The sequence below is a fragment of the Lissotriton vulgaris genome, chromosome 7, assembly GCF_964263255.1.
Source record: "Lissotriton vulgaris chromosome 7, aLisVul1.2, whole genome shotgun sequence".
NCBI classification, from domain to species: Eukaryota; Metazoa; Chordata; class Amphibia; order Caudata; family Salamandridae; genus Lissotriton; species Lissotriton vulgaris.
The window spans coordinates 693,572,641-693,586,872 of NC_141695.1; the positions used below are offsets into that span (position 1 = coordinate 693,572,641).

The window sequence follows — 14,232 nt, forward strand, 5'->3', positions numbered from 1 at the left end:
GTTCAAGGAGCTGTTGATGATCTTGGCCCAAAAAGGGGCTAGAGTGAGCTTCAAATCCTTTGTCAGTCTCGAGGGCAGTTGATCGAGGGAATGAGATGAGGGTTTAGCGGCGGCGATGATAAGATTGCTTATCAATTCTTCCTTAATCAGCTGGAAGGATGACCTGCGGATAGACGGGGTTACAGGGGGGTTGTGGTTGGGTGTAGGACTCGTGCTGAATGAGCCATCAATTTTGGCGATTTTTTCATTGAAAAAACTTGCAAAGTTTTCGCACAGGCTTTTGGATGCTACTAGGTTGGCTGCCTTAAGGATGGAAGTTTGGTTCCTGATGATGTTGAAGAGTTCTTTGGGGCGGTTTTTGGCATTGTCTAGGGCGGAGCAGAAGAAGGATGACTTTTTGGTTTTGATGTGGGTAGAATAGTTTTTGCGAGCTGTCTGGAGTTGGTCCCGATGGAGGGCGGTGGGGTTGGTCCTCCAGGTTCTTTCCAAGGATCTTAGATGTCTTCTTTCCTCATTAATGTCAGTCGAGAACCAAGACCTGGAGGGGATCCTTCTGGTTTTTTTTAGTTTCAAAGGTGCCGTCTGATCCAGGGCGAGCTCCAGGTTGGAATGATAGAGCGAGGTGATATCCGAGGTTGCGAGGGACTCCGTTGTGTTCGGGAGGAGTGAGCCGAGACCTTCTTCTAGCTTGTCTCAGGGGATTCTGGAAGTGTTCCTGACCCACTTAGGCGGGGCTTGGGTGGGTGGGAGGGATAGGGTCGGCTGAATCATATGAAAGAGAATGATGTGGTGGTCTGACCAATCCACCGACATGATGTGATCAATCGAGATTGCATTTTTGTTCGCAATGATGGTATCCAGTGTCGCTCCTCTGTAGTGCGTTTCCTCCAAGCAATGTTGGATCAGATCGTTGGCTTGCAGAAGGGTGTTAAGAGATTGAATCAGCGGGTTATTGGATTCGTTCCATCGGAGGTTGAGGTCGCCTAGAATTAAACTGTCGTCGCTGTTAAGTGCTGATTGGGTGATGAGATCCGACAGCTGAGTTCTAAATTCGTTGGAGTTGCCTGGGGGATGGTAAAGGAGATGGCATTGACGTGAGCTCTGACAGTGAGATTTGCTGTTGACTGACAGGCATTCAAAGGAACTGTACAGGCCGGAGGGAGCTTCGGAGATGGAGAGGTCATTTTTGTGGATAATTGCTATGCCCCCCACCTTTGTGTAGGGGCCTGTCTTTGCGGATGATTGAGAAACCGGGTGGGACCAGCATGTCCAGAATGGGGAGGGATAGGGTGTTTAGCCATGTTTCCGTGATGAAGGCTACATCCAGGTCATGGGAGAGGATGGCTTCGGCTATTTCCGTTGCATGTTTGACTGCGGACCGGCTGTTGATGAGCATACAGTTCATGGGGGGGGGTCTTCTTTCGCTTTTATCTTGTCAGGCTTGGCTCTGGGTATGGAGGAAAGAGAGGGTGGAGGTCTAGTGGCTCTACGGTGGGCGGGGAGGTCTCTACCCACTCCGGTGATGACTTGTATCGAAGAGGTGAGAGTCGAGTTTGTGAGTGGGTCCTGGGCTGACTGGTTCAGGGGGAGTTCGTACGAGGCGACGAGTGCGCTCACTTCCTGGGGGGAGAGGGAGTTTATAATTCTTCTGGGATTGATTGTTCGTGGTTCCGTCAGGTCCTTAGTGCGAGGAGGCAGGGAACCTGGGTGTGGATGAGCCTGGATGGTGTTAGGATAGTCATTCCAGGGGGGAGGAGGAGGGATGTGGAGTGGTGGGGACGGAGGGGAGGGGAGCTGGAGATTCCCTAGGTCAGATAGGGTTTCCTTCAGGCCTAGGATCAGGGTCGCGATCTGCGCCTCAATAAGGTCGAGGCGATGCGACATCTCGGGTGAGGGGGAGAGGAGGGGAGGATCTCTGTGGGGGGGGGGATCTCTAAGGGGAAGGGGCTGAGAGCTAGTTGTGGTTTGGGAACTGGGGAGAGGGGCGGGTGGGGGTCCTTTGGGGATGAGTGGGGGGCTGAATACTGGAAGTAAGGGAGTGATGGGGGGGGACGACCGGGGTAGGGGGAAAGGGGGAGCTGGGGAGGGAGAGGGCGTAGGTTTGGCACAGTGGAAGAGCAAGGAAGGTTGGGGAAACTGGGGTGGATCTCAAAGGGCGGAGGATTGGTAGCTAGGGGTGCTTTGGGAGCTGGGGAGAGAGGGGTTGAAGGTCCTTTGGGGATGAGAGGATGGCTGAATATTGGGGGGTTGGGAGTGAGAGGTGGAGGACGGGAGTTGTGAAATAGGGGGGGGCTAGGGCTGATGGTAACGTCTGATTGGTGGAGTGACTGAGTAGAGTAGTGAGGGGATGTCGGGGTGGCGGGGATATGCTCTTAGGACTGGGAGTTTGTACGGAGCTAATAGATGGGGAGGGGGTGATTTTGTGGGGGTAATGGATAGTGGCCATCTTAAGTGTGGGGAAGAGAGAATCGAAGAACTCTAGGTTCTCGTCTTTCGCCTGAATTAGAATGGTGCCATTCTCATAGATGGTGATGGAGATGTCTCCGGTCAGAGACTGTTGGGTCAGAGGGGCGATAGTTAGTTTGCGATTATGTTCGTGAAGGCAGTTTTGGAGACGGGGAGGGATGAGTAAAAGATGGTTGCCCAGAAGTCAGGTCTGTTGGTGTGGAAAATGAGGTCCATTTTCCTCTGTCCTCTGGTTGTGCAGTGGTAAGTGTCGACGACTAGCGTTTCGGGGTGTAGCCTAATTATATTGTGTTTGAAGCGTTTTTTTGCTTTGAAGGAGCGGCTGTGTGGGAATGTTATAGCGAAGGTGTTCTGCCCTTGAGGAGAAAGATGATTAGAGGAGGGGCAGAGATGCGTGTCTGGTTGAGCGGTCGGTGGCATCTTAGCTGGGCTGAGGGGGAGGCAAGACCTCCGGGGTAGGAAAGGGATAGGATCGGTGTAGAGGTAGAAGCGGAGTAGAGGTAGCCGGAATGCGCCAGGGGAATAGTGTAACGGGGATGGTTGCGCGGGGTGTGGTCAGTTTTCACGAGGGGGGTAGGGGAGTGCTGTCCAGTGGAGTAGGGGGTTAGCGCCGGGGTTCTGGGGATATAAGGAGTCAGGGAAAGGTGGTCAGCATGCCCCGGGGCGAGCTGTGGCATAGGAAGACGGGCGAGTTGTTGAATAAGGTGGGGGACAGGTGTCCCTTGGAGAGAGAGGCCGGGTGAATATAGTAGGTGAGTGGTCTACTGCGGGTACTGGTGGGAGGCACTGTCACTTAGGGCCTCTGAGGTCCCTAGGCTGGGAGAGATCGATACGCTACGCTGATGTTAGTGTCTTAATCAGCCTGGTTTCCCTGCTCAGTTAGCTGACCGGAGTGAACTTATCTTCCCAGAGTTAAAGTCTAGAAGCAGGTAAAAGAGTCTGAAATAGGTAGAGCAGGTCCCTGAGCCCTGCTCCAATATTGAGGTCGAGACCGGAGTGAACTTAACTTACCAGAGTTAAAGACTTGAAGCTAGTAAAAGAGTCTGAAATAGGTAGAGCAGATCCATGAGCCCTGCTCAAATATTGAGGTTGAGTCAGGTCCAAGAGTAGGGTTAGAACGGGAGAATCAGGTCCATTTTCTTTGCTACAGTGATGTCCCGGGTGGCGGCCATCTTAGGGTCAGGCAGCCCTGGGTGAGAGCGAGTGTTACGTATTAGCGTGGGGGGGCATGGGGAGGCGCCCCTGTAGGATGTCCCTAGGGACCGCTCGCTGCGGCAGCGGTCTCGTGGAGCAGGGGACCTTTTCCGTTTTTTAGGCTCACCTGTGACTTTTATAGGATTGTAGTTGTTGGCGGTCGGCCATCTTGGGGCCAGGTAGCCCAGCCGGTGATAGTCATTGAGACCGGTGCGAGGTTCGTCTTTTGAACGTGAGGTCTGCCGCCTCTCGCCAATGCCAAACTGTGTTGCTTAGGTGATGCGGATGCGTCGCTTCGTTTCCACTGCCTGCAGGCACTTCCACTTGCGGCTCGGCACCGCTCCCGGGTGTCCCGTTGGAACCGTCTCTAGCGTGCTCTCTACTGCTGCTTAACCCCCAGGTGAGAGAGGGGGGGGGGGCATTCACTGCTTGCGGTTTGGGGGTGCGGGGCGGCGCTCCGGAGCAGGGACCGACCAGGAGGTTGTGAGGACTCTTGCGTCCTTCTAGCCGATCCTTTTCGACGGGTCAGGCTGCCCCGTCTGACGTTTTTTTCCAGGTCCCGGAGTCAGCCGGAGGTAGCCGGCTTTAATTACCGGGGGGGGGAGGGGGTGCTGGGGTTGCTCCGGTCGGGATTTAGACCAAATAGTGATCCCTTGACCCAGAGCTCGCCCCTCTTACTCCCTCCTTGCGGCCATCTTGAGGGAACGAGAAGGGGTGGCGGGGGTGTGAGGGAGAGGGCAGATGAAGGAGCGGGGGAGAGAGGGAGGGAAATTATTGGTACGGAGGAGGGGGAGAATGGGGAGGGGAAGAGAAGTTCGAGAAGAGAGGAAGTGGGGAGAGAGGGTCAGAAAATGAAGGTGCACAAAAGGCTGCGACTATGTACCCCACCTCCTCGCCGTCCTCCCCACCAGCACTGAATCAAAGGCATTAGGGTAAATAATAGAGGCGGCGGGCCAGCGCTAAACTGCCAGGCTGTGCGCTCCCTGGGGCCGCTCAATAAAGCAATTATCAGCTCCCCTGGAAGCCACGCGGCTGATCATTGTCACGTTCATGCCTCAATGTCGTTATCAGGTCAGAGTGTCGGCAATGAGAATGATGTACATTGTGTGAGTACAGCCTATAAGGCGTTAAGGTTTCATTTCATTTTAACCTCATGCCATACTTGAAAGACGCAACTGTACTTTTGCTTAGGAAGTTTCAGTGAGATTTCCAAAAAACCTTATTTTATCAACCGGAATATATGAGGATTTCGGCAACGCGTCTTTGTAACTATATCACTGAGCCACTAGGTGTCAGTAGCGCTACAGTTTTCTTTACCAAACAGCGTGTAAATCTCTCCCGCTACTGCCAAAACACAGAGTGAAGAACCAAAGTAGAAAATAAAACAAACTGGGCCATCATCGCTTAAAAAGAATGGGCGAGGTATCACAAAATACAATGTTAACTTGCAGGAGATTGATAGTTTGGGAAGAGCGCCATAAAAATTAAGCATACTAGAAACGATTCCGAAGTATGCCTATTCATATTGCTCTTTCAAGAAACGAAAAGCTTGCGAAGTTTTTTTTCAGTTTTATATTGCGCGAACTCCTCCCGAAGATATAGAGGGATTTACATAAGCGCCAGTTGCGTTAGACAAGTATACATTCATGTTTTGGTAGGCACGAGGATTGATTTGCCCAGAATCACAGGATGTTGAGATGACGCAGAGACGCGAACCTGTTTCTCCAGTTCCAAAGTCGGCAGATCTGACTGTTACGCCACATTAGAGTGCATGTCCGCATCTATTCCGAGTTGAAATGTGGCTTAGTGCCAGACGGGGCACCCACAAGCAGTGGCGCATTGTGTGCCTTAAGTATGATTTGGGCCATGTATGGAGTGGAGCTGGGGAAGGGGGCATTTAGGGAGGCTCAGAAATGGACTCGAGGTTGGAAAGATGCCCCTGACTAGCTTGTCAGCAGTGGTATGTGGTTAGAAATCTTTCAATTCCTTATACGCAGTGATCGGTGCGGCGTCCCCAGAGAAGAGGAATGAGTTATTCGGGAAACCAACTCGGTTCAAATGAGATGCAAGTCCCCTGATGCTTAGATAAAGAAGGATCGTCTGTGCAGTTAGCTGTGAAGGAGGCCGAAGGGGAGGCAGGGAAGAAATCTTTAAGATCACCTCAACCCCCAAGAATGCCCCTCTAAGCAAGAGATCCATTTATAAAAACAAATATCCAGTACATTTTTTTTATTAAGTTCATTACAACAGATGGAAAGTGCTTTCTCATTCTCCTTAAGGTCAATGTTCATTGGTGGCTGGGACTTTAGGTTGGGGGAGCTGGTTTCATGTAGAAGCAATTTAGGGAAGGTAGACTGCTTAAATTCTGTCCCTATGCAAAGTTTCACTAAATGAGTTTATGGGGTGATTAGGAGGAAGTCGCACTAAAGGAATACGTTGTTAGATGTTCCCAAAACAAAATTGAAATGCACTTGAGAAAACCCCCGATAGTACCACAGAGATAGAGGGCTGTGATAAGATTTTATTTTAACTGACAGAATAAAATCCAATTGTTCCACAGTACAAAGGAATATCTCCCTCAAGTGGAATGAGCAAAGACTTCAGAAAAAATTTGGAACGTGCCAAACAAATTAAGATATGGAATTTAAGACTGCGCCATTTGTCAGCTGTCAACCCTCTGGGAAACCAAAGCTTGGAGTAATATGTAGATTTTACACTAAGTTACAACAGTTTGGCAAATAGTTTGGGCAGTAATCATGTACATACTGAAGGTTGGCTTTGTAGTGTTTCAATTAGAATTGGGCATCAAGCTCTTCACACTCAAAGGGAATGTACAGATAAGGAGAATAAGAACTAGCTGACCAGACGTTAAACCCGCCTCCTGAGCACCCCCTCCCCAAAAAAAAAATGTATAGCACTAGACAAAGGTGGAAGCTCCTTCAGCAACTGGCACGGTGACTGCTTCCTATGGGTTTGCCCTCAAAGCTGATCACCGATTGACCTCCAAGCTTTGTAGCCAAATTGCATTGATCTTGGACATCTTCGTAGGTGTTGGCCTGATACTCCTGCTTGACTCCTGTACACTTCTTTTTAACTGCATCCTTGGAGCTAGCATAATCATTTTACTCTTCAGAGGAGCGCAGTCTGGAGCCCAGAAGACAAAAACCAGATCCTCCTTCTTGGTTTCTTTGGTCTCATAACAAGCATCGAAAAGGGGCATAGCGGCAATCGTCTTTTGGAAGCATGTCGATGAAGGTCTTGTATACATCTTCATCCGAAGAACACTCGCCTACGAGGATCTCCTTTCCTTTTTCAATGATTATGCTTTTTTTGTCCGGACTCAAGCAGAATATGATCGCCTTCTTCCTCTTTTTAATTTCTTCTGGAGTAGAGTGTTTCCCCACCTTCATCTCATTGAACGCAGCGATGATGTCATCATCTACGGAAATACCGGAAGCCATGCAGCTCAAGAAGGTTGGGGAGGCCGGTTGCAGGTAATGCCTGGAGGAGAGGGAAGAACGTCCTGTCACGGTCTACTGTACCCAGACTTCAAAAGTTGTAGAACTTTATCGTTTTCCAGCAGTGGCCAGCAGAGTGGGATTTTGCATACTGACACTTAGTTTCCTTAAAAGTCCCCATATTGTATCAAGCAAGTCTTAGGACCCCCTGCTTCTCTCGGTCCTGAGTGAGCAAACAGAATGTGTGAAATCACTCATTTAGAGAGAGTATTCGGGCCTCAAATGGTTCTTTTTGAAACAAATTTGCCTGCTATTATTGTGAATTGAAATTAGCATCTGTTAAGGGGAGCTCAAGAGTTCCAACAAACATTCAGCAGGATCCCAAGCATTGTGGTTGAACGGCAGCACTGTTAGAGTAGTGAGCCTGATAGAAAGTTTACAAACTTGGGCACTTTAGATTTACCTGACACAACACAACATGTTCTCGTTCTTTTGTCTACACCAGGTGAAGAGCACAGGGAGACTAAACAAGGGAGGATTTTTATAGGTCTGGTGGCTGCAGTGAGGAGTTCAGCATCAGACCTGCGTTTGAATCCTGGCTTCTCCAGTTTACCTAATGATGTGATCCTGGGCTGATCACGTGGTCTCCCTAATTGGATATCCTTAGATGGGATCCAGTTGGCAGGATGTGGTGCAGAAGTTGCATTAATTGTGAAGGAAGTTGTAGTGAAGCAGCTTTGCAGACACCAAACACACGAGCACGTGGAAGGAGGAAGCCGGAAGAGGCACTGGGGATTGGCATGCAGATGTCCTGCTGCATTGATTCTTAGTTTGATGCATAGATTGTGCTTCTTACACCGCCCTCTCTTCGAGTTATAAACAAGTAGAAAAGAGGCCTTAAAATAGGACAACATTTGCATCTGCGTTGTTTTTACACTTCCACTTTGAGTTTATCACGTCACTTTGGTGTTCAAATCAGGACTCATTCCAGTGTATTTAGTAAATACTTCAGAGTTATTATAGATTTGTTTTTCCATGAACAGTTTGCTGGGGGAGCATTTTTTATTCAGGATGTTTATAAGATACGGCTGCAACAGTGCTTTTGCCATTAAGATAAAAGGAATACGCGGGGGTACAGGCTGTGCCTGTCTCGTGCTGCGTCCATTAGGTAAAGGAATCACAACTATTATTGGAACGAGGCTCATTGCGTTCGGGCTCTGCGGGAGGGACCACACCTCAGGCATCATGGAGACATTCTCGGGGGCTGTCGAAGCCAAACAAGAGACAAGCATGCTGCCTTCCGTGAAGCCGGCCAGGAAGAGAGCAGTCATCGGCGCGCGGCGGAGACGCTGGCGCCGTGAGCGTGCGTGCGACCAAATCCGCGAGTGGCCAGCTCTTGTCGCTCCCTCTCCCATTCAGAATGCTGGTCGCGTGCCCAGCTCTCGTCTCCCTTTGTCGGCTGAAACGATTGCTATAGTTCTCTGCCGAGAACGCGCTTCACGCGTCTCTAAGCTGAGACCTAAAAATTGACAAATGAGCTCTTGATGCACAATTGTGGAGTCTGACGAATTTGGCAACTTATCACAATGGCGCTGCTCATATGACCAGCAGGGGAGTACCATCATTAGTTTGGTAAACCAGGCCCAGTTGTAGAAAAGTGGGCATACAAATTAGATGCAAACTCTCAAAAGCAAGTCCATTTATCGGAGAACACTAAGCAACTGGATTGACCAACTTCACCAAGCTGTTACAATCCTGCACTGATTCGTAATTAGAAGGTCTTATTCAATCGTCTGCCACTACTTGTCATTCAGATAGCTATTACCCCTAATTCCTGCCTTCACAGACCATTCACCCATGATGCAGTAGTGATTTAAATACTGTAAAAATCCAAGCTTCTACCTGCAGAAATGCATGTTATTGCAAAGCTTAACACTATTGATCGTCTCTGCACTTTAAGAAGATCTGAAAGTTAATATTTCCAAATCAGGTTCTTTAGAGCCTATTTAGTGCAGAGTTGACCTCTGCGATACAGGCCCTCTTTACCGAGAACGAAGGAGCAAAAGAAAGTCCTGTACATAACAAGGCAGATCTAAGAAGACACACAATAGGAATTCTACATGCTGCTTAAGTGCCATTCTCTCAGAAAATGGTACTTCCATCGAAATCCTAATCCAAGTCCAATCACAATATGGTGGAATCGTGCACTTCATGTAGATGTAAAATAGTTTCACACTGCTAAATCAAGATCGAAATAACTGAAGGACAGTTACAGTCAAAGGTGAGCCAGTGTAGATTTTTACACCACACAACACATTCTATTGCTCTGGTTAACTTTTCTGCCATTGCTCTATACCCAGGCCCTAAGGGCAGTGGAAAAATGTCGATGCTGTGCTATATAAAAACAATAAAGTTTACTTGGAGGCAGAGAAGTCCACAACCTTAGACTATTGTATTCTTCCGAAAACAGCGTGATCTTATGCAAACTAAACTAAAAAAACTTGAAGATTTCAGATAACATTTTTGCACCTTTACAACTATCATCGTGCATCGTACACAAAGAAACAAATGCAGAGTGGATGGGATATATCAAACTTCAGCAGTCAAAATGGAAAACTGCACTCTTAAAGTGCACTTATTCAGGAATCATACTTTATCATTTGTGAAAGTTGCAAACGTCTACTTACAACCAGTATCTTTGAGGCGATTGATTGCACTGCAAAGGAGACGCACGCAGCCCAGGAATCCGGCACCCTGTTTTTTATGGATTTTCTTATGATTCCAAACACTGATTGTGATTGAATCAGACTTCCCGATATATCTAGAGGATGAAAGTAAAAAGTTAAATAAATAAGAACTTTTATTTGCTAATCTTACCAATGCTTTATGACGTTTAAGAAGGTAGAATACTGTTAACTTTCATGACAGGCAGCATTACTAGCGTGGTAAAATGTGGCGACAATTAAGACTTCATATTGGCAAGTTCAAAAACTGCCTTATAACAGACTTACTCCTAGAACTCATGTTCAACCCATGAGGGTGTGTTGAGTCTATTGAGAGTTAAAGCATATTATTACCAAATTCACTTTTTTTTCTCTTTTTTTAATCAAACTCAGATGTTGCAAGGGCTGTGTGGACCTGCTAGGATTAAACAGATCCCTGCAGAGGATGCATTAGTCCACTGAGCTACCATAACGCGCTCCCAGACCTTGGTATTCTATTTCGTATAGCTTTTGAACAAATAAAACCACATGTTTAAACTTGTCTTGAACTTCTGATAGTATGAATTATAATATATGAAGGATGTTAATTTTTAGGTCTCGCCTGAGCCAGCGCATGCGCTACTCTGGCGAGAATTTTAGTATGTGGGCTTCAGAAAATGCTACCACGCGCTTTTGCTTGTGGCGGCCTAGAGCTTACGGTTACGCGCGCGCGCGCGCGCGCACTTACGAGCACCCTCGTCATGCTCATTAAGCGCATCGCTCTCAGCGCGCGATCACTTTCACTTTCCCAACCACATTTTACTGGCCTTCACACAATCAGACCCTTCTTTTTCACTGGCTTTTCCAGCCTTCACACATTCCCTTCGTCCCTCCTCGTGCTTATCTTTAACAACAGATAAACAAGTTGTATTCGATCTTAATTCATTTAATCCCATCACGGAGGATGTAACAGACAAATCCAGCTATTCCATAGGTACGGTAGAGAGCAGTTTTAGCGTGATATCTAAGCACGAAATCAAATTACCCAAAAAAAAATATCAAAATGTTCGTAATTTAAAATCAAAGAAGAGCGCTCCAGCAACCAAAATGTTATTTAGCCAGTAGCTCTGGAAAATACTTGCACTATTTCTGTGTGGAGAGAGAGAGAGAAATCTATTGTGAAAAGCGGTTAGTCTGCTAGGATTTTATGGGGTTGTCAGAGAGCTATGGGATAGACCACTCTTTACCATCAACTTCCCCGACGTAAGCATTGTCCATGTCGAGCTCAATATTTGCTTGCAGATGCTGCAGGTTTCTTAGGTGACGCATTCAGTCTATATTTTATTTTTAGCCAACATCATGGAGCATCCTGGGACTTGTAGTGTTGCTTCTGGTATTTCGAGAACCAATTCCAAAAACGTTCAGGGTTATATCTAAAGAGGTTTCAGACATTTGATCTGCCTTCGAGCACACGAGCAAAGATAACAGAGAACTGCCCTGGAAATGGCCTCAGTAATAGCCTTGTTGCTAAGAGAAAGGGAGCGCCTGAATAGTAAAATGTCATTTGGCCGAGTAGTCCCAAAGTCGTGCAAAGTGATGTTGCAAAAGGCAAGAGCTGGAGGAAGGTGCCTCATGACATTGGCCACACTTGGTAGCTATTTTGTTTTGTCTTCAGCCTTTGCAATTATGCACGTCTGCTACCGAACCAGTAATCATCGGATAGTGTTTCCGGATTCCTGTCCTTTTAACCCTAACTCACCCTGTCCCATAATTATGTGAACTTTGTTCCTTCGATTCTGTTTAATGTAAAATGCCTTTCATCTTGGTTCATTAATGCGTTTGACTGGTTTGTCGCTGCCAGCGCCGTTCTTTGGCATCAAGCATCACAGAATTCAAACAATGATTCAATATATCAATAGGTAACGTGCTACGGGCAGAATATTCAAAATGCTGCATGAATATTAACGACCTTGGCGCACGCTCATGTGTGCTGACGCAGCAGATGGGGCTGTTTTTTTAAAAGAAATAGTTGAATACGTCCTTAAATTTAGGTCTAATAAATTCACATCTCTTCTGCAGCAGGTAAGTGTTTCCCAGGTTACATTTTCAATGTTTGCTGGAGTCACAAAAATCGCAGACCTAAATTTTCATGTACAATAAAATTGCTCTCTATTGCATTCTATGTATGTTTTCATTTTTATAATCGGCGAGCCAAGTTCGGGACCAGGGAGCTGTGCATAGCCAATAGGTCTCGCCTTTAGGACCTTATAAGTGTTTCGCCATGCAAAAGTTGTTGTTGTTATACCAAGGATATTGTGCTGCATAACTAACTACTTATAAGGTCCCAAAAGCGAGACCTATTAGCTATGCCAATGCTTGTTATGTATTGATGCATTTACAATACCACAGCTAATAATGGAGTGCCACAAAAAATCGAATACACTGTTTTTTTTTTAAATGTGTATGTGACAAGAATAAGTAATTCATCTGACTTTAAGGTGAAAAAGGCAGCATTACCAGCAGCTCGTAATCGAAAACATTTTCATGTAAGGGTAACATGAACAGTGTTGCTTATGGAATTGGTTGGAGAGTGAATCTCAATTTACTTCCTTTTCTAGACGTATAAACCTCCACGAATTCAAGGTGACAAACATGTGGGAAAAAATTCTTTTTTTCGTGAAAAAACAATTTTTGACTGACAGTGCAAAATCTTCCAAGAGGTGATAATTATGTGCGCAGGAGTCAACTACGTTTCTCCGACGTTTGCAAGTCATATCGGCCTGCTACGTCTTGCCAGCATCACATGCCTCGAGTTGTTCCTTCACCCAACATTAAAACATATATTTGTCTTGAACAGTCCCATTCGCACTAATTTTCTTCGTCTAAACTTTGCACTGGAATATAAATGGAGTGAAAATATATCTACAATATTTTCTCTTTGTAATTCTTTGCATTATTTAATTTCAAACCAGAACAGTTGCAAATAAATCGATGATTAGACAGTATATGAAATGAATACTGCAGATGTCTCTGAATACACATCGCTTAAACCAAGAAATCACTTAAAATTATAATTACTTCTGGATTTATGAAACACTTTGAATGGCTACAATATTTTCACCTCAACAAGTCAAAGATATATATTTCCATGAACTTTTGAATGTGTCAACCGTTTCATTTACGTCTGTGTGCCCCACCATCCCAGCAGGTCCTTCCATCTCCAACCCTGGTCACACCTACTGCAGGGCGTAGGTTTTCTGTTTTCGAGAAGCAGGACTGTCGAGGGGATGGAATGGAATGGGAAGCACCTTTCCTTCCGGTCGTATTGCCACTCTTGCTGTTGCTTTACTGATCTAGCTAAGTTCCAATAAGGGAGAGGTGTAGGGCAGGTTTGTCAATTCGTTAGCATTAGGATAGCTATTACATCCTCATACTCTTTTGCTGGTCATGCCCCTCTTCCCTTCCCTTTCATCGATACCTTACCCTTTCCCTCCAGGGGTAATGCCCGTCTTGCTGTTGTCTGATCCAGCTGACTTCCAAAAAGGCTGATAGGGATGGGTTTAGGGCAGGTTTATCAAGTAGTTAGCATCAGCATGGCTAATTAGTTAACATCAGCATGGCTATTACACCCTCCTAGTCCTATGATAATCATGCCTCCCAGCCTTTCCTATTCAACGAAGTGTGGAGCCTGAATAAGGTGGGAAAGAAGCAGGAAGCGGGAGGATGTGAAGTCTTCCATGAGGGTCAGGTTTATTACTCTCTGCATCAACGACTCTGCCATACGACATCCCTCAAGGTTCGGTTCAGGCTATATGCTTTTCACCCTCAACACCACATCCCTAGGACAAGTAACTACATCATTTTTTTTATTTTATTTATACGGATGATACACAAAGCTTTCATTCCAATTTTAACACTTTTACATCAATTTATTTTTGGGATAAATCAGCCCCCCATTTCTTCTAATCCTTATTTCCTTTATGTTAGACCGGTCAGCCCTAGGGTGGTCTTCCCCTACATCCTATTTCCCTTTTTGCCTCGTTACTAACTGCCATTTTTGTTGGACATAGGACTCTGGGCGCCTTACCGCTGCTGAACAGTGCTGAGGTGCAGGTGCTCTCTCCTAACATGTTTGCCACAAGCCCCTGCTACTGCGGTGAGGCCATAGTCCTATCTGCGCACTAGTAGTTGGGATAAGGCTGGGACTTAATGCTACTGTAGCCTTGACCGTCCTGCCTCTTGTCACCATAGACAGACACCACAGAGTCCCCAGATTCCTCTAGAACCTTCCAACCCTCCAGGTTGGCGCCAAAACTTGCTGCCTTTTTGTAGGGTCACCTGACCTAGGGGTATAAAAAGTAAAGGAGGTAAACCTGACAAGTCAGTTACACCACTGGATCTGGGGACCCTCC

At 46.5% G+C, this 14,232-nt stretch overlaps 1 protein-coding gene and 1 pseudogene across 2 annotated transcripts in view; both read right to left on the reverse strand.

The window, feature by feature from the left end:
- SMURF2 (SMAD specific E3 ubiquitin protein ligase 2) overlaps positions 1–14,232 on the reverse strand; it is a 1,116,208-nt gene that overhangs the window by 668,101 nt on the left and 433,875 nt on the right. Inside the window, exon 4 of the mRNA XM_086930925.1 lies at positions 9,806–9,939. Coding sequence (XP_086787051.1) covers positions 9,806–9,939 — 134 coding nt within the window. The remainder of the gene's footprint in view (positions 1–9,805; positions 9,940–14,232) is intronic.
- On the reverse strand, positions 6,569–9,294 carry LOC147702273 (cofilin-1 pseudogene; annotated as a pseudogene). The gene has a single exon (XR_015297513.1). The product of XR_015297513.1 is annotated as a cofilin-1 pseudogene (transcript).